Source organism: Phyllostomus hastatus, unplaced genomic scaffold, assembly GCF_019186645.2.
Source record: "Phyllostomus hastatus isolate PE091 unplaced genomic scaffold, TTU_PhHast_1.1 phas_scaffold_755, whole genome shotgun sequence".
Classification (NCBI taxonomy): Eukaryota; Metazoa; Chordata; class Mammalia; order Chiroptera; family Phyllostomidae; genus Phyllostomus; species Phyllostomus hastatus.
Window position 1 is genome coordinate 2351076 of NW_025334039.1, and position 18180 is coordinate 2369255.

At 49.1% G+C, this 18180-nt stretch overlaps 1 protein-coding gene across 1 annotated transcript in view; it reads left to right on the forward strand.

The window, feature by feature from the left end:
* Nucleotides 1–18180, forward strand: part of SYN3 (synapsin III) — a 405562-nt gene that overhangs the window by 336210 nt on the left and 51172 nt on the right. The window contains exon 7 of the mRNA XM_045826382.1: nucleotides 6391–6453. Within this exon, the coding sequence (XP_045682338.1) occupies nucleotides 6391–6453 (63 nt within the window). The remainder of the gene's footprint in view (nucleotides 1–6390; nucleotides 6454–18180) is intronic.

An 18180-nucleotide genomic window follows, 5' to 3' on the forward strand; every position in this document is an offset into this window, starting at 1 on the left:
AGGTGAGATCAGTCAGCCAGGCTGGGGAGTCGGGGAGAGACGCAAGGAAAAATATAAAAAGACTGTGGCAAAAATAGGAAAAAAACCTTAATGAGTAATGTTAAGTGAGGGGATAGGTATAAAATTCCATCTCTAAGATTATTGCAGAACATCCCATTTCGTTTTCTAATTGGACATTTAGATGAGGATCACAGAGGAATGTGGACCCGTACACGGATCTGATGAGATGATAAGGCTGTAGACAATCCTCATTTTGAATTTCTGGGGCCGTCTGAAAACTGTCACTTCACTTTTTAAAAGTTTCACTTAAGCCTGGCTGGCGTAGCTCAGTGGATTGAGTGCAAGCCGTGAACCAAAGCATCGCAGGTTTGATTCCCAGTCAGGGCACATGCCTGGGTTGCAGGCCACAGCCCCCAGCAACTGCACATTGATGTTTCTCTTTCTCTCTCTCTTTCTCCCTCCCTTCCCTCTCTAAAAATAAATAAATAAAATCTTAAAAAAAAAAAGAAAAGAAAAACTCTTGGGAGTGTCCCCACTCTCTCCATGGTCCCCACCCTAGTCCAGGCCCAAGCAGTGATACTTCGGGTTAGTTTTAATTCCAGATGGGTCTCTGACCCTTTCCTCTCTCCTAATACAGTTTGTCCTACAGCTGCACAGTCACTTTCCTGACCCCACACTGGCCTGTTCACCCAAGGCGCATCCAAGCAACGCCGACTCTTCCCTGTAGCTTTGAAGGCTCCCAGTTATCTGGCCCCAGACTGCCTCTCCCTTCTCCCAGCACCAACCCAGAGCTTTGCTAGCCGGTTCCAAAAAGAATGCTATTCTCCATGCGTCCAAGTAAAAAATGACCAAGGAGACTTTCCCCTACTATCAGAAAAATACATTGCTTCAGGCCAATTTTCAGAATGCTTTCTTTGAAATATCTTACTGTGCATCATCAGATTTTTCTGCATTGACTCTGTGTGTCCTATAAACCCAGATAACAATGTCTACCCTCACTACCTCAGACGGTAACACGTGTATCCCTTCCATTTTATTTGAGAATGCTAGAGGAGGGCACTCAGTTCAAATGTATTGTATTTAGCCGTCATGGCCCAAGTAGCTTTATTGTGGATAAGCTCATGACGTTGCATAAAATAAATCATTCCTATGAGTCTTTGTTCACTAAGAGCTTGTGAGGAATCTAAACACCCATCCTGGGAAAACTACAGTACTGTGTTCCATTCAGCCCTGAGGAATGCTGAGCCCTCCTTGCACCCACCCACAACCCACTCAAGATTCCACCCGCCCCAGACTTACCGGCCAAGCTGCCATGTCCGCTCTTTCATTGTGCAGCCCATCTGTTTAAGACAGACTGTCTTGCCCTGGCTGGTGTGGCTCAGTGGACTGAGCGCCGGACTGTGAACCGAAGGGTTGCGTGTTCGATTCCCAATCAGGGCACATGCCTGAGTTGTGGGCCAGGTCCCCAGCATGGGGCATGCAAGAAGCAACCACACATCAATGTTTCTCTCCCTCTCTTTCTCCTTTCCTTCCCCTCTCTGTAAAAATAGATCAATGAAATCTTAAAAAAAAAAAAAAAAAAAAAAGACAGGCTATCTTGTCTCAATCTTCCGTGTGCCCTGCACAGCACAAAGCACAGAGCCAGCCATGTAGGCCTCACTCCATGAGCACCTCCTGAATTGATTTGATATTTTATTCATCATTATGATGAGGGGAAAGCATTTGTTGTGCCCAGAGGCTCACATGGTCCCCAGGGAGGTGTGCCTTGGTAGAGAGAGCGTGCCTGGTTGAGAGTCAGAGCACATGACTTTGACCTCGGGTTCTGCTGTTGTGTGGCAGGAAAACGACCACTTCACTCTCTGGGCTACGGTCTCTAGGAGGACATATGTCTTAGTTTCCTGGGGCTGCTCTAACAAATTTAGCAGATTTAGCACCCCCTTATTATCTTGCAGTTTTGTAGATCTGAAGTCCAGGATAGCATGGCGAGGTTCTCCACTTAGGGTCTCGTAAAGCCAAACTCGAGGTGCCAGCACCCTGCGTCCTCCTCTGGAGCTTGAGATTCTCCCCCAAGCTCAATCTCTTTATTAACAGAATTCAGCTCCTTTGCAGCTGGAGGTCCGACACCCCCATTTCCTTGCTGGGAGAAGAGAGGAAACACTTGTTTCCCCTCACCTGGCTGCTTAGTGAAAAGGCACTCATTCATTCCACTTCACATCCCTTGGGTTGATGAAATATAAGTCTTTCAACTCAAGTGTTGGGAGCTCTTTCTCTGCTCATGAGAAGCAGAAGCTGGTACGAGCACTTTGGAGAGCAATTTGGCAATACCTAGCAAAACTGAGATGAGTATTGTCCGACCCAGCAATTCTGCTCTGGAGTACGTGCCCTAGAGCAATTCCCCTATGTGGGCATAGGGGAGCATGTTTAAGAGTGTTTACACTAGTATTGTTTATAATTAGACAAATAAAAATTGCCTAAATGTTCGTCAGCAGGAAACGTGTAATGTGTTCATAACATGAAATACTATGCTGCAGTTAAAAATGAATCAGAGCTACTTATAGCAACATACATGAATCTCACAAACATGACATACCTCCCAAAAGCTGTACAGAATAAATCAAAACATAAATATAGATTTTAAAAAAAAGACCAGCAGATAGTACAACAAAACTATGAAAATCCGAGGGTGGTTTTGTCTTCCTTATATATAACTACATAGCACCTTATTTTATTTTCCAGACAATTTTTTTAGGTTTTTATAGTATATTCTATTGATTATGCTATTATAATTGTCCCATTTTTTTCTTCCCTTTATCCCCCTCTACCCTGCACCCCCCCTCCCTCCAGCACCCTCCTCCCCCCGCCCCTTAGTTCATGTCTGTGGGTTATATGGTCTTTGGCTTCTCCATTGCCTATACTATTCGTAACCTCCAGCAGTCTATTTTGTACCTACCAATTACGCTTCTTATTCCTGGTACCTTTTCCCCCATTCTCCTCCCGCCCCCTCCCCACTGATAACCCTCCATGTGGTCTCCATTTCTGTGAATCTGTTCCTATTCTAGTTATTTGCTTAGTTTGTTTTTTGTTTTTTCAGGTTCAGTTGTTGATAGTTGTGAGTTTGTTATCATTTTACTGTTCATGTTTTTGATCTCCTTTTTCTTAGATAAGTCTCTTTAACATTTCATAGAATAAGGACTTGGTGATGATGAACTCCTTTAACTTGACCCTATCTGGGGAGCACTTTATCTGCCCTTCCATTCTAAATGGTAGCTTTGCTGGATAGAGCAATCTTGGATGTAGGTCTTTGCTTTTCATGACTTTGAATACTTCTTCCCAACCCCTTCTTGTCAACTGATTTCTTTTGAGAAATCAGCTGATAGTCTTATGGGAACTCCTTTTAGGTAACTGTCTCCTTTACTCTTGCTACTTTTAAGGTTCTCTCTTTATCTTTCATCTCTGATAATGTAATTATGATGTGCCTCAGTGTGTGCTGCCTTGGGTCCAACTTTTGGGAGACTCTCTGGGTTCCCTAGACTTCCTAAAAGTCTATTTCCTTTGACAGATTAGGAAAGTTCTCCTTCATTATGTTTTCAAATAAGTTTTCAATTTCCTGCTCTTCCTCTTCTCCTTCTGGTACTCCTATGATTCAGATGTTGAAGTGTTTACAGTTGTCCCCGAGGTTCCTAAGCCTCTCCTGATTTTTTTTTTTAATTCTTGTTTCTTCATTTTGTTCTGGTTGAACATTTATTTCTTCCTTCTGCTCCAAACCATTGATTTGAGTCCTGGTTTCCTTCTCTTTACTGTTGGTTCCCTGTTCATTTTCCTTTATTTCGCTTTTTATAGCCTTCATTTTTTCCTCTGTTTTGTGACCATACTCAGCCATTTCTGTGAGTATCCTAATTACCAGTGTTTTGAACTCTGCATCTGATAGGTTGGCTATCTCTTCATCACTTTGATGTATTTTTTCTGGAACTTTCATCCGTTCTTTCATTTGAACCATATTTTTTTTGTCTCTGTGCACCTGTTGCATAGTAAGGGGCAGAGCCTTAGGTATTTGCCAGGGCGGGGAAACCCACATTGCTGCTTTGTGGTGCTGTATGTAGGGGAGGGGTCTGAGAGAGAACAATGCTGCTTGCTCGACTATCGTCGGTTTTCAGTCACTTCCTCTGCTACCCACAAGCAAATTGGGCCCTTCTGGTGCTGATCCCCAGGTGGGTGGTTTTGTGTACATTCTAGAACCCTGTGGGTCTCTCCAATGAACTCTCCGGTGAGGCTACGACTTTCTTCTGCTGCCTCAACCCCCACAGGTTTTTTCAGTCAGAGGTTTTGAGGCTTTATTTCTCTGTGCTGGAACCCTGGGTTGCACACTCTGTCTTGCTCCCTAGTTGTGCCTCCTGGTTTATCTGCAGGCAAATGTGGGACTGCCCACTCTGCCAGCTGCCACCTTGCCCACCCAGTCCTCCAGCCTTGCTGCGAGTCCTCTCCACCCTGGCTCCCCATCTCCACCCCCCTACCAGTCTGGATGAATGTTCCTTCTTTAACATCTTTGTTGTCGGACTTCCACACAGCTCTATTTTCTGGTAGTTCTGGTTACTTTTTGTTTTTAAATTTACTGCTGTCCTTCTTTTGGTTGTGCGAGGAGGCAGAGTGTATCTACCTACGCCTCCATCTTGGCTGGTATTTTCCAAACTTTTTATAGTGTGTACATATTGCTTGTGGAATCAAGGTCAAATATTGCCCTTTTTTTTTTAATGTGCTTGTTTACTGTAGACACCAGGATATGGTCAATTTTAGCCTGGATAAGAGGGACATGTTTTCACCCAGCAGCTACTGCAGGACAATGCTAGACGTAAGAGAAAACCGTTCACACCGGGCTTAGAACCTGACAGACCCGAGTTTAAGCCCCAGCTTCACCCCTCCCCAGCAGCTGCCTTCAGTCTCCATTGTCATGTCTGTGAAGTGACGATAGAACTACCTCCCCTAGGAGACTAGATTTTGGGTCATGAGCACACATCACAATATACAGATGATGTGTTATAGTATTGGATACTTGAAGCCTATGTAATCTCATTACCCAATGTCACCCCAACATATTTAATTTTAAAATAACTCTCCTGCCTGCCTCAGGGGGCCAGTGCAGGGGCAAAATGAGACAAGGTCCATCAGCTGGCTTGTGACCCTTTGCAGACCCTTCTTTAGCATGTGCAGCAGCTTCTCCATGTCAGACTAGGTGCTGGGAAGCCAGAGGGTCCGTACGGACAGCACTGCCAGGGGACGACTAGGACAGAGTGACCACAACAGACAACTGCGCAGCCTAGAGAGCAGGACAGGATTATTCCAGCCAGGACTGATCAAAGCTGGGGGAGTGATAGTGTTACTGAGTAACCGAAATGGGTAACCTATGCCCTCAAGCAACTGCAGATATACCTCTAGACACCAAGCAAACACATCTCAGACGACAGATGAGCAGCATGAAGGAGGAAGCACAGAGCCCAGGTCTGAACTGGTGCCCTCACTTCCTAGTGGAGTGACCGTGGGTGTGGGCAGGCACCTGATCTTTGAGCCCCACTTGCCTTCTCTGTGTCATCAAAAGAGACGTGCACGCCTTGGACGTCTTGCTCAGAGGTCTGACCAAAGCACAGATTCCGTGTCAAACGCCCATCCTGGGCCAGGCGGTGCTCTGAAAGCTGGGGATGCGACAGAGAACCAGCCAGGCCAGGCTGCTGCCCTCCCAAGCGTGACTCTAAAGGAGATCACACAGGGCAGTGACTCAGCACAGTGCCCTCCATGGTGAGACCGAGGGATGCTTGTGCCCGTGTTGGGCGTGGCCCCTGTGATTGAGAAGCCTCATGGGGCCGCCTGGAGAGTGCTCAGGGGAGAGAATGAGAATTCCCAGATATCTGAAAGTTGTTGGGGAAATAACATGAGGCAGACCTGTAACAGGAATCAAGAAGCTGCCTTTCACTGAGTACCTGCAACGTAAGCACTTCACATGCAGTAACTTATTTAATTCTCGCAGCATCCCTCTGGGATGGACACTCATCAGCCCCATTGTACAGATGCAGAAACTGAGGCACAGATCCGTGTAGTAGCTTCAGAGGTCACACAAGCCAAAAGGTGAACCCATGGTCCGTTTGCTCCCCTCCGCCATCTCTCCAGATTGGTGGATGCCCCAGGCAGACTGGTTTGAAGGGCTGGAGCTTTCTTTGGGAGCCAAGAGTGTTGGCATCGAGGGTGTTTGAGCCGCAGTAGGGTGGCCATCTGTCAAAGCGTTTTTGCAGGGATTTCTGGTTATGTCAGATGACTAAGTCTTTCTGCAGAACAGGCAGGGCCCAGAGCCTTGGTGGACGTGCTCCGGGATGACAATGAGTGACTTCCTCTTATCTCTTGCAGCTCACAGCACCTCGCTTCCCTGTGGTGGTCAAGCTGGGACACGCCCACGCCGGAATGGGAAAGGTATGAGAAGCAGCTCTTACCCTCATAAATACTCATACCGCTTCCCCGGATGATCTGTTCCCCTCTCTCTGTGTCTCCCACCACCCTGACCTTAGCCCCCCTGCCCAGGACAGTTTTAGAGAAGCCCAGAATACACTCCCTCTCCTTCCCAGCCTACCTTCCGCTGAGCTCCTGGAGCATGGAAACCTCTCTCCGGCTCAGTCCGGACTTGCCCAAGCCAAGCTGTAGTTGCTGGCTCATTGTTTCCTATGACTGAGGCTTCAGGGCAATGAATCTAAAGCATTTTGTAAATGGCAATTCTTTTGTACCTGCCTTCATCTCCGTGGCTATGCTGTAGCTCATACCTTTATCACCTGCAGGGCCAACACCTAGAAGGTGGCAAATACACCTGGCTCTGTGGGGGACGGTCCCTGCGGTCAGTTAGCTTCTGCAAAAGTAAATCAATTGTTTTACACAGTCACAGCTGACATATTGGTCAGATTCTCTCTCAGTTGCACATACAGAAACTGAACTCAAATTGGTGGTGGGGCGGGGTTGGGGGAGTGGGCGGGAATTCACTGGTTCAAGCCATCAGGGCATCTGGAATAGTTCTTGGTAGGTTAGGACAGAGTTGGATCCAGGAGCTCAAATGAGATTGTCAAACTCAGTCTCCTCTGTCTCTTGACTCTGTTCACCTCTCCTTGGTGTTTTCTTCCCATAGTCAGCGTGGCTATGGGTGGCCCACCCTGGTCCCCAAGATCACTGCAGGAGAGGAAGGCCCTGCCTCTTGCCAGCATCTCTATATCTGACCTCGTGGAGGGACATTGCTTGGGTTCCTGTGCCACCCCTGACAAGTGGATATGGAGATGTCTTGGGTCCCACTCAAACCATGTGGATCGGGGTCTCCACAGGAAATGGAGATTTGCTCCTGAGTGAGGGGGAGTAGGGGGTGGGGTTGCCACAGGCCACCTCTCTAACTTCTGGCACAAATAGGTCCACATGAGAACACATGGCTCTCCGTGCCCGGCCTCCCCACTGGAGGGACCTGAGCCCAGGCACAACACCCAGCACCGAGGTCCTAGATAAAGGAGCCGATAGAAACCTCCCTCCGAGAAAGCGACCCCCCACCGCCAGCCACAGATAATCCTGCACCTTGCTCCTTGTACACCCACCACCTGCACCCCGTCTGCGTCATTGCTTCCCACCTACACCTCCCTCCCCCTCAGGCAGCAAAGAATGGAAAGAGCCCGGCAGGCCAGGGCATGACCCCGGCTCTGACGTTTGCAGGAACGTGAGCCAGTTGCCATCTGAGTCCTCCTGGCCTCCTCATCTCTGGAATGATGATCATTCTAATAACCCTCTTTAAAACAAATCCTCCCTCTACATGACATCTCCCTAAAAAGTACACACCGCGACGGTGGGGTTTTTCCTGTTTGCCCGCTACCGTGTCCCGTGACGGCCCCGGGTGCACGTTAGGTTGTCGATGGAGCGGATGGACGAGCAAACCTCTGTGTGCATACATCCCTGTGTCTGTCGCCCGTGGCCTCTCCTCGCAACCCCTCAGTTCCACGGAAGCTCCCCTCCCTGTGGACCCCAGTAACGCCTGACCCAGCAGGCACTCTCCAGCCCACCTCTGAGTCGGCCTCTCTATAGCGTTTGAAGCTGTTCCCGTCCCTTCCCTTCTGTCCCGAAACGCTCTCCTGTGAACTCCAATTCATGCTTCTCTCCCAGTTCCCCTCCTCTCTCTCTGACCACTCCTTCGGTTCCCTCCATTGACCCTTCTTCCTGCTGCGTTTCGAACTGTCTGTTCCGCCAGCACACGCTATCTGAGAGCTCGTCTACGCCCTGGTCTTCGGCGGCCACCCACACACCAACAGCCAGCCCCAGTCGTTTCCGACCCAAAACATCAGGCTCTGGTGTCCAGCTCCCTCCTCAACATCCCCCACCTCGTCTCCCGTGGACACCTCAGACTCTAAACATCCCAGACCATGCCCGTATATGCCATGGCCTTTCCCGACAGCCTGCTCCCCCTCCTCGTCTCCCTCCTCCTCCTCCTGGGACTGTATCTAGAGCAGAAATCTGGGAGTCATCGCCTCTCCTCCTCCACAGGGTCCGAATGGTCATCCAGTTTTATCGCTTGCCCATTATGAATGTTTCTCAGACTTGTCCCTTTCTTCCCACCCACTGCCCCCATGTAGGACAATTCTGGTCAAGCGAGAGGGTTCCCAAGAATTATATTCTGTTTCTAAAGAGTAAAATAATCCCAGACAGGAAATTAAAAGAAGGAAACGCTTAGAGAGACTGACACAGTGCTGGGGGTGGGCTGGGGGTGGGGGCGGCCTGGGGGAGGTCTGAGAAACCCGCGTCCAAAAGGGACTCCCAAAGCGTAGAAAGGGGGACACATCTCCAAGGGCAGGAAATGTCATCAACCGGAAGAAACGGAGGTTTACAAAAATGCTGAGAGCAAGGGAAAAGGGCTTTTCTCTTTCTCTTCGGAATGAGAAAACTATCGAGAGTGGTCTGAACATGCCGACTGAGCAGATGATGTCATGTTCATGGCTGAGAGGGAGGGAAGCAAAATTGGTACCTTTTATGGTACTTCCAGCCTCTGTCGGAGGGAATACTGCCTGCCCGGAGTCAGGCAGAGCGCACATCCTTAGGAGGAAAGTGACAAAGAGGCTGTCGAAGAACACAGTGTCCCTGCAAGTGCACCTTGGGCCCTGTGGATGAAATCACTGACGTCCCCTGCCTCAGTTATATTGTGCTCTTTTGTCCATGTATATCGACCGGTACCAACTCTGTGCTCACGATCAGAGGATGAATAGGACCCAATCCCTGCTCTCAAGGAAATGGGGGAGACAGCCACATAAATAACTAAGTATAAAGTGTGTTGGGGACCTGGTAGAAAGTTGTGCAGGGCATGTGGGGATTGAAGGGAGAGGGTTTTAATGTAGATTGAAGGGAGGAGCTTAATCCCACCTAGGGGATGGAAAGATGGTAAAAACGCTCACGCCAGGGGATCTGTGGGTGATTCTGTGTGCCTGGAAATGAAAGGAATTCTAACAAACAAAGACTTGAGGAAAAGAGATGGGCTAATAACCCTCTCATATTGAACGAGAATGGCAGGTATCACAAAGCACAGAAATCAGGCCCTGTGCAGTCTGAGAGCACCGAGGTAGGAGGTGATCCCGGGAACAGGTGAGCGCTTCAGAAATCTGTCAGACTAGACCAACGGTTCTCATGAGGGGAGGCTGATGCTGCCTCCCAGGAGGCATTTGGCCATGTCTGCAGGCAGTTTTGGTTGTCAGGGGCAAGAGGGGTCCTACTGGCATCTGGCATCCGCAGGGTAGAGGCCAAGCACATGGCCTAACATGCCCCAGTGGCTAAGACAGTCCCCCACAGTAGAGAATCATGCGCCCAAAATGGCAGTAGTGTCAAGGTTGAAAAATCCCTGAACAAAACTAGTCTCATTTCCTCTTTGCTTTGTTGAAAGTTTTGTCAGACTATAAACCAGAGGAAACCGTGGTTGTTATAGAGTTCAGTGTGCTTCCAAGTCTGTTCCAAAGAATTATAATTATTATAGGTTTGGAAAACTCTGTGTTAAAATGAGTTTTATTGCAGAACTTCTCAGAGTCATAAATTTTGTTCCTATCCATTGTAAGGGTGAGAAAGAACATGAAAAAGTGGGCAGAAATCCCCAGGTTTGCCTCAGAAGCCTTTGACCATTTCTTTATTGAGGTGCTTGTCCTCTTCTTAATTCGTACACACCCTTTGCATACCAAGCACATTAATCCTTCGTCGTACTTTGCGACTATTTTTCTCCATACATGTTCATTTTACTATTCAGTTTTAAACCATTAAAAAAAATTAAATGTAGTCCAATGTTTCCATCTTTGGGAGGCCTTATGTTTTCGTTGCAAAGGGCATTGATCTGAAGCTAGGTTGCTCCACCTATTGGTTGTGAGACCTTTAGGTAAGTTACTGAGCCTCCCCACCTTTGTTTCTTCTTAAGTAAAATGAAGATGATAACAGTATCAACCTGATAAGCCATTTGTGAGGATTAAGAGACATTACATAGATCAAGCTCAGTGCCTGGAACACGGTAGGCACTCAATAAGCATTAGCTGTCATCATTGTGAAGAATGTTTGGCCCCACTCTGGGGGTGCAGAATCCAACTGGAGCCAATAAGGGAGACATGACTCAGCAACAGCATCTGTCAGAGACTTTATTTCATTTGACTGCAAGTTCAGCGAGAGTCAGATGAGGAAGGAGAGGCCAAAACCTCTAAACTAATAGATGAACGTGGGCTCAATCTCATCACTCATTAGGGAAATGCAAACTGAAACCACAATGAAATGCCACTAGATAACCACCAGAAGAGTTAACATTAGAAAGATTAATAAGACTAAGTATTGACTATGACGTGCAACAGTTGAAACACACACACACAGAGCTAGTGAAAGTGTGACATGGTGCAACTGCTCTGGAATTCAGCCTGATCGTATCCACTAAGCCGAAGCCACACAGACGTTCTCTGAGCTTCTCTCAGCCTAAATGCATGCGTGTGTGCACCAGTGTTGATACCAGCCTGTTCATAATCTCCAAAGCCCGGACGCAGCCCATGCATCCACTAATAATAGAATAAATACACAAATTACAGTGTGTTCAGACAAAGGGAAAATGTCCCACAATGAACGTGAATGAACGACAACTATTTGTAACACGTATGAATCTCACAAACACCACTGTCAGGTACAAAAGACTTCCTATTTATATGCTTCCATTTCTATGAAATCAGAAAAACAGGGAAACTAAACTGTAGCGTTAAGGGGGATGCATATTTAGGTGATAAAACTTGTTTAAATGCAAGAACGTTGTTACCATGAAAAAGTCGGCGTTATCTCTGTGGGGGCAGGAGGCGCGCTCATGGGGAAGAGAGGGAGGGTCCAGTTCTTGACTCGGGTACTGTGTGGATGTTTGCCCATGGAAGCGTCATTTTTGTGCTATGCAATTCTTTGTGTGTGTGATATTTTGAAACCAAATAAGGTTTTGAATATGTCATTCACTCTTTGGAGGACTTAATGAATGGAGATCTGGTATCCAGAACATGCGCTGGTCCGTCCATGGCCAGAAGAGTGTACTGGGCTCTGGGCTGTACATCGGTCCTGGGTGTTTGAGAGAGCCATGGAAAAATGAGTATGTCCAGGGAAATTAGAACTGAACAGAAGGGAAGAGGCATCTGGCCGGGAAGGACCAGAGACAGTGTGACCAGCATCTTCAGAAACATGGAGGGTTGTCATGGAAAGACAGATTGGACTTACTTTGCATAGCATCTAGCAGGCAAAGCTGCGAGCACAGTTAGAGTGAAACGCCTGTCCGTTGTGTTGAAGGAGCAGCTTTCTAGCAATCAGAGGTGAGCATTAACGGCATGACGGCCCTTTGGGTAGGAGGTTCTCATTGATGCAGAGTCTGGCAAAGATGAATACTTAATGGAAAGTTTCAAGAGCACTTAGCCCGACATGAGTGAGCCCCCTAAAACCGAGACAAATCTATGTATGTGATGTGAATGTCTTTTGTGGGGGGAAAAGGGTTCATAACCCACAGGGGCCTCTGATCCTCCCGAAGGTTAAGACGTCAGGGAGATGATTCCTACATTATCTAAAGAATGAGAATTTATGGTTTTAATCAATACTAAGAGCAGTCTATTGAAAAGTATGGCATAAAATTATATGACCATCATAGGATTAGAAGTCAAGGTCAAGGCCAACTGCCAGTATAGTGTGGGGGTAAAATTTGCAGAATCTGGAGCCGCGTCTTTTGGATTAAATCTGGATTTACCATTTACTGGTAGTGTGTCCTTAGCCAAATTGCTTAACATCTCTGGGCCTCAATTTCTTCATCTCTAAAATTTGGAGACAATAATCTCCCTCTTGGGGTTGTAATGATGATAGAATAAATCAGTCACGGTTTAGGAAGGTATATGGTAAATGCTCAGTGAGTGGGCACTTAAAAATGCACTACGAATATAAATACTCTGGTCCCTTGACTGCTCATCTCAGCAGCATCCCCAGCAGAGGGGGTGTTAACGAACTGACCCCACCCTGGGGGTTGCCTTATCCTTACTTCAGACTCTCAGGGTTCGAGTCCCAGCCCCTCACTTAGCATATGAGGACCCAAGGCCCAGAGAAGAGAAGGGTTTCACCCAAAGTCACGGGGCAGGGGAGCATCTCCAGAAACAATATAGGAGGGGAAAGAAGGACCTTCGAGATTACCTGGCCTCATTCCATCCTTTAAAGATAAGAACAGTAATAAAAATAGTAATAACCATGATAATAATAAAGGCTAATGCTCTCTAGAGTTTACTCGTTGCAGGCATTATTGTGACACACACACACACACACACACACACATATTTTTTACAAATGAGGAAAATGAGGCACGGGGTAAGTGGTGGAGTTGGGGTCAGGCAGTCTGGCTCCAGCACCTGAGCTAAGAGAGGGGAAGGGCGTATCCATGGTCACAGCTTAATAAACCCAGACCCGGGTAGCCTAGCGCTTGCCCCTGCCTGCGCAGGGTTTGTTGTCCTTCTAAAAGGAGCTGGTGTGGCGAAGGACAGAGGTGAGTCACCCCTGCAGACAGCCAGTCTGTTCGGGGAGACTGAGGTGGCAGCTCCTACACACGATGTTTCCACCAGCCCAAGGGTCTTGCCCACCCCTTCTTGGCCGGGGCTGCTGCTGTCATCAGCTCCCAGAGACCTGGGCTCTGCTCTTGTCTCTTGGGCTGACTCACTCAAGGAGCTTTCCTGGCACAGTCGCTTCCTGAGTGGGAGTAGGTGGCCCAATAGCACGGTGATGGAGGGGGAGGACTAGAAAATGAGCAAAGGGAGTAATGGAGCCTGGTGGAACGGTTAAGAAATCAAAGCTTCCCCAGCATCTGGGAGACGGCCAGAGAGGAGAGTTACTGCGTGTTTAACACTCAGCAGACGCCAAGTCAAGGGAGAGCAGGGGAGAGGCTCCAGCCTGCAAGGTGTTGCAGGGAAGGTATGGCCAAGGTCCCTGCCCAGCTGGGGCCTGTCCCCACTCCCCTGACCACCCCCCCGACTCCCACCTCCTCCGTGTCCCCTCTCACCTACCCTGCCACCCCGTTTAGATGACCGCTGTCCTCGTGTTTGCCTCTGCTTCTCTGGAGAAAAACGGGCCCCTGGGAGGGGACCCATCAGTCCTTTACACCTTAGTGAGAATTTTAAGCTCCCTTCTCAGATATTCCAGAACATGGATTTCTTATTTACAAATTCACCTACTCCCTCAAGTTTGTTTGGAACCCTCCAATCGATGCTCACGGCCATGCATGGCCACTCGCAGACGTGTGCAGAGCAAGAGATCATTCGAGTCGCCCGATATGCCGCGTTCCTGAGGTCGAACCGGGCATGATCCGCCCTCTGGCTCCAGCTCCCATGCCGTAAACGTGTCCTCGGTCTGTTCAGTGCCACACCAGCACATTCGTGTGCTTTCCGTTGGTGATTTCATTGTATAAAATCCTCCCCGAGTGGAATGCCAAAGTGCTCTCCAGAGCTCCTCAGGGCAAGAAGGCCGGGATGTGCCTTTTGAAGGGCGATTGCTCCTAAGGGATGTTTTGGAGAATGATTGCTCTTAGAGCTCCAGGGAGCTTCAAGACTTGGGTCACAACACGTTCATCAACTGATCAATACAGAACCTTATGTTGTGTTTCTGATTAAAGACACTTGATTTGATAAATATTGGTGATTCATGAACATTGAACTAACAGCCAACAACAGCACTCTAACTTACGCCCGAGCCAGACTAAGGACAACGCCAGGAAGCAAGATCTCAAAGGCTCCAGAGGACAGTTTTGCAGTCTTACGTGCAGGGTGGGGCGAAAGTGTGTTTGCAGTTGGAGTATGCAAAACACGGGGTTTAGTCTTGTGCTGCAGGTTATCGGTGATGGTGTTCTTTTCCACACAAACAGCCAGAACCCTTATGCCCCACCCTGTATGTGTGGCATGAAGGAGGGAAACTAAGGAAGAGCTCAGGAAGGTGGGAGAAAGCAAGGTGGGGATCAGGTGACAGGTTAGTTCAAAAGAGTATGTGCTCCTTTGAGGGTAGGGGTGCCTTCTCCTTGGAGGGGTCCGGCATTTCAGAAGTGTGTCAGCCTAGATACACAAGACAATGGGCAGGGCTTAATGAAACCTTTTACTAACCAGGTTATAGGCCTGGGGAGTAACTATCCCCCGTGACCTGCCAGTTGGGAATTATTGATCAGATTAGCCTGTGAGATTCTTTTCGATCACTGACCTTGTACATACCCCCTTTTTCATGATATCTGTGTCACTCACACATCCCATAGAAAATCCTAAAGATCTGTCTTCCTTTGGATGGTAAAATGCCATGATTCTGAGCACAAACAAGCAAACTAAAACAGTCATTTTAGGACTCTGTCTTGCCTGATGATTGTCACATTGGAGGCACAACACCTGGATCGTTCATTTGTTTTTCTTATAAGGAGTGAAGGCTAAGATCTCTTAGCACTGGCTTTTAGTTCAAGGCTAAGTACTGGAGGTACTCTCTCTGCCGGTTCCTGCATCCTTGTACCATCCTTGGCTCACGGGAAAGAGCACTGGTCTGGCTTCAGAAAGCTGGGTCCTCCCGTCAGCCCCCATGCTCCATGGGGCCACCAGGACCCACCTGGGCAAGGCACTTAAACACAAATGCAGTGTGTCAAGTCTATCGAATGTGCCTGATCTTCCTCACCCAATGACAGAACGGCTCGCGAGCAAGCGTGCATTAAAGACTAGGAAGCTCCGTGTAAGTGTGAGATGGGCTGGGAAGCAAAGAGGATGAGCTTTGGACTTGGGCTTCCCTGGGTTCTGATCTGGGCTCTGCCATTCTCCAGCACGGTAAGCAAATCCCTTGACTTCTCCAGGATACCTCCAGTCAGACGAGGTGGGATGGACGAAGGAATAGAAGGAGGGTATTAATCATTTCCGAGCACCCCTGCACCGGGATGCACATCCTCGACATCTCCTCTGACTTGGCGCGGGTTATTTTGCCCAAGGTCACAGAGTACGGGAAAGGGGATTTGAACCGAGGTCAGCAGATCCTTCAGCCCCTTTCTTCCTGCTGCCCGTGACCTTGAGGCATGCCTTGCAGCATCCTGTCTTCCCATTATAAGGCAACTAGCCAACTTCACTGGAGAGTTGATTTATAAAGAATGTCACAGGGCCCCACCCAAGAAACTTGTCAATACTTGGGAGACCAGCGTGACCTTCACGCCTGGTTTGGTGGACTGACCTCACCCCAGGCCGGAAGCCAAGAGTGAGAGCACTCATGCAAGCGAGGGAGAGGAAGAACAAGAAGAATATCACCCCTGGCACTATGTTTTCAAGGCAGTGTGCAGCCCCGCCACCTGCAAGCCCCGTGTTGCCAAAAAGGACAGGACTCATCTGGCAGACTCATCTGGGAAGAATAAATTGCCTGCTCTCGGGGGCACTGACCACACAACACCGCCATGAAAAACAGAATATTTTTGAAAAGGGCAAACACGGAAAAGCAGTACGATTTCATTTTTCTTTTCTCTGTTTTCCTGACAATGTCTGCTGACCCAGCCTTGAACTGTGTGTAACAGAGGCCGGAGAGGTCATCCCCTCGGGAGCCGCTCAGCAGGGTGAGAGAGCATACGTCGCCTGGTGGGGTGGGGAGCGCTCTCCACGGTTTCCCGGTTGGACTACCAGCCCCTTTCTTTCTCCCCAGCATGAAACCATCGTACACAGTTTACAAACAGCCCCCACGTTGGGAGCCTGTTCAAACCCCAGCAGTCCTTTGAGGCGGGTGTTGGTATCATGATACCCATTGGACAGATGAGATAAGCAGAGGCCAAGGAGACAGAATGATTTGTACAAGGTCACACATTGCATGCTGCGAAGACTGCACATTCTTGCTGCTGGTCCTGGCACCCAAGCCAGGGGAGGGTGGCCCCCAGAGAGCTCAGCCAGCCTTTTTGGGACACAGCCCGTGTGTCCACTGAGGCCTTCCTTGACCAAAGTGTGCAGACACAGCCTGTTCTTACGACCAGCCAGCAAGGGAAGCGATGGCCTAGACAAGCGGAGGCCACCTGCCTCACTGAGGCCACAGAGCAGGGCAGCCTCCCACCACACTTCCCGGAAACGGAAGCAGCCGCGTGTCTGGTTTCTTGGAAATAGCTCCATGTGGGGGCAGCTGGCATTGCTGCCGCAGGTGGCTGCGGCAGGGCTGTTTGAGGGGGAAAGCCGGAGAAGGGTGTACACAGTGGGCTCATTACATTTTGGAGTGCACGTGTGCACCTGTGCGTGCGTGCATACGCGTGTGATTTGGGGCGGGGTGGGCAGACGTCTTCAACACAATTACCAGCACCCTCCACTAAGCCTGCAGACAAATGAGACACTGTGGACTGACCCTGTGTCTTGCCTCAGTTGCTGACCTCCAGCCCCAGGAGACCCGCCCAGCAACAACACCCAGTCCTCCAGGAGGGAGGCGGGGAGATGCGAGGGAGACGGTGCGGTGGGGCAGGGAGAGCTCTTCCAGCCCTTTCATGCCCCGACATTCCCTCGCAGAAGGTGGTTGTATTCAGAGGATTCCGTGGGGTCCGGGGAGGAGGCTGCGAGCAGCTGAAGAGAAGGGCCTGGGGGCTCCCAGCCACCCTGAAGGGTCCAGGAGCAGCAGCCAAGGGCGCTGTCGGGAGGCTCTGGATGATGGGCCAGGCGGGGTAGCTCCGGAAGTCAGAAGGCACAAGCTCCTGGAAGTGTGCTCCTCCAAGCGTGCCCTCGGACAATACGTGAACGAACGAGGGTGGCTGTTCCGGTGCAGCTGTGTTCACAGACACAAAACCTAAATTACGTATTATTTCCACTTGTCATGGAATAGTACTCTTTTGCTATATTTTTCCAACCACTTAAACATGATTTTTAACTCATGGGCCCCACAAAAACCGGCATTCACTCTCAGGGCGTCGTTTGCAGAGCCCCGCTCTGGGTCGTCTTACTGTCTTAACCTGCCCTGCTGGGAGGTAAGCTCTCTAGGTGCACAAACTGCACCCACGGACTCCACCTCCCACCCCTCCAGTCTAGGCCAGCACCCTGGCACCTGGCACCCTGCCGGCGCCTGGGAAGCTCAAGTGTTGCCTTTCGGAGCTGACACTTGTCGGGTGCCTCCCTTCCCTTCCATTCAATCTCACGGTCACACTGTCACTCTATAAATAAGAGGGCGAAAGAATCAGTGACCCAGGAGCTCAATAACAACTGAAGGAGGTTTGATTTATTAAAGGGAAGAGCAAAGGAAAGGAACCAGCAAGCCGATAAGCAGGATAATTAGGCAGTTCCCTAAACAGAACACCAGGCCCTCCATTATTCCTGTCACTTCCCACCACCCCTTCCGACCTCTGGCAGCACATGACCCAGGCAGCCGGGGCGAGGACATCCTTTGAGCTCTGAGTCTCAGCACCGAGAAAGATTGCAGGAGAGGCAAAGCCTACTGAGAATTTAAGGCCAAGGGCTATTGTATTCATTTGAGAGGCATTGATGTATTTGGTGCCCAGCTGTTCTGAGAACAAGGCTCCATAAATGTTTATTGAATATTTTGGCAAATACAAAGGAACATTGATTATGTGCAAGGAGTGGGGTGGGGTAGGCCCTGGGATGGAGGACTCTTGGTTAAGTTCCAGAGATAAAAAAGTCACGGCTCCTGAATGCAGGGAAT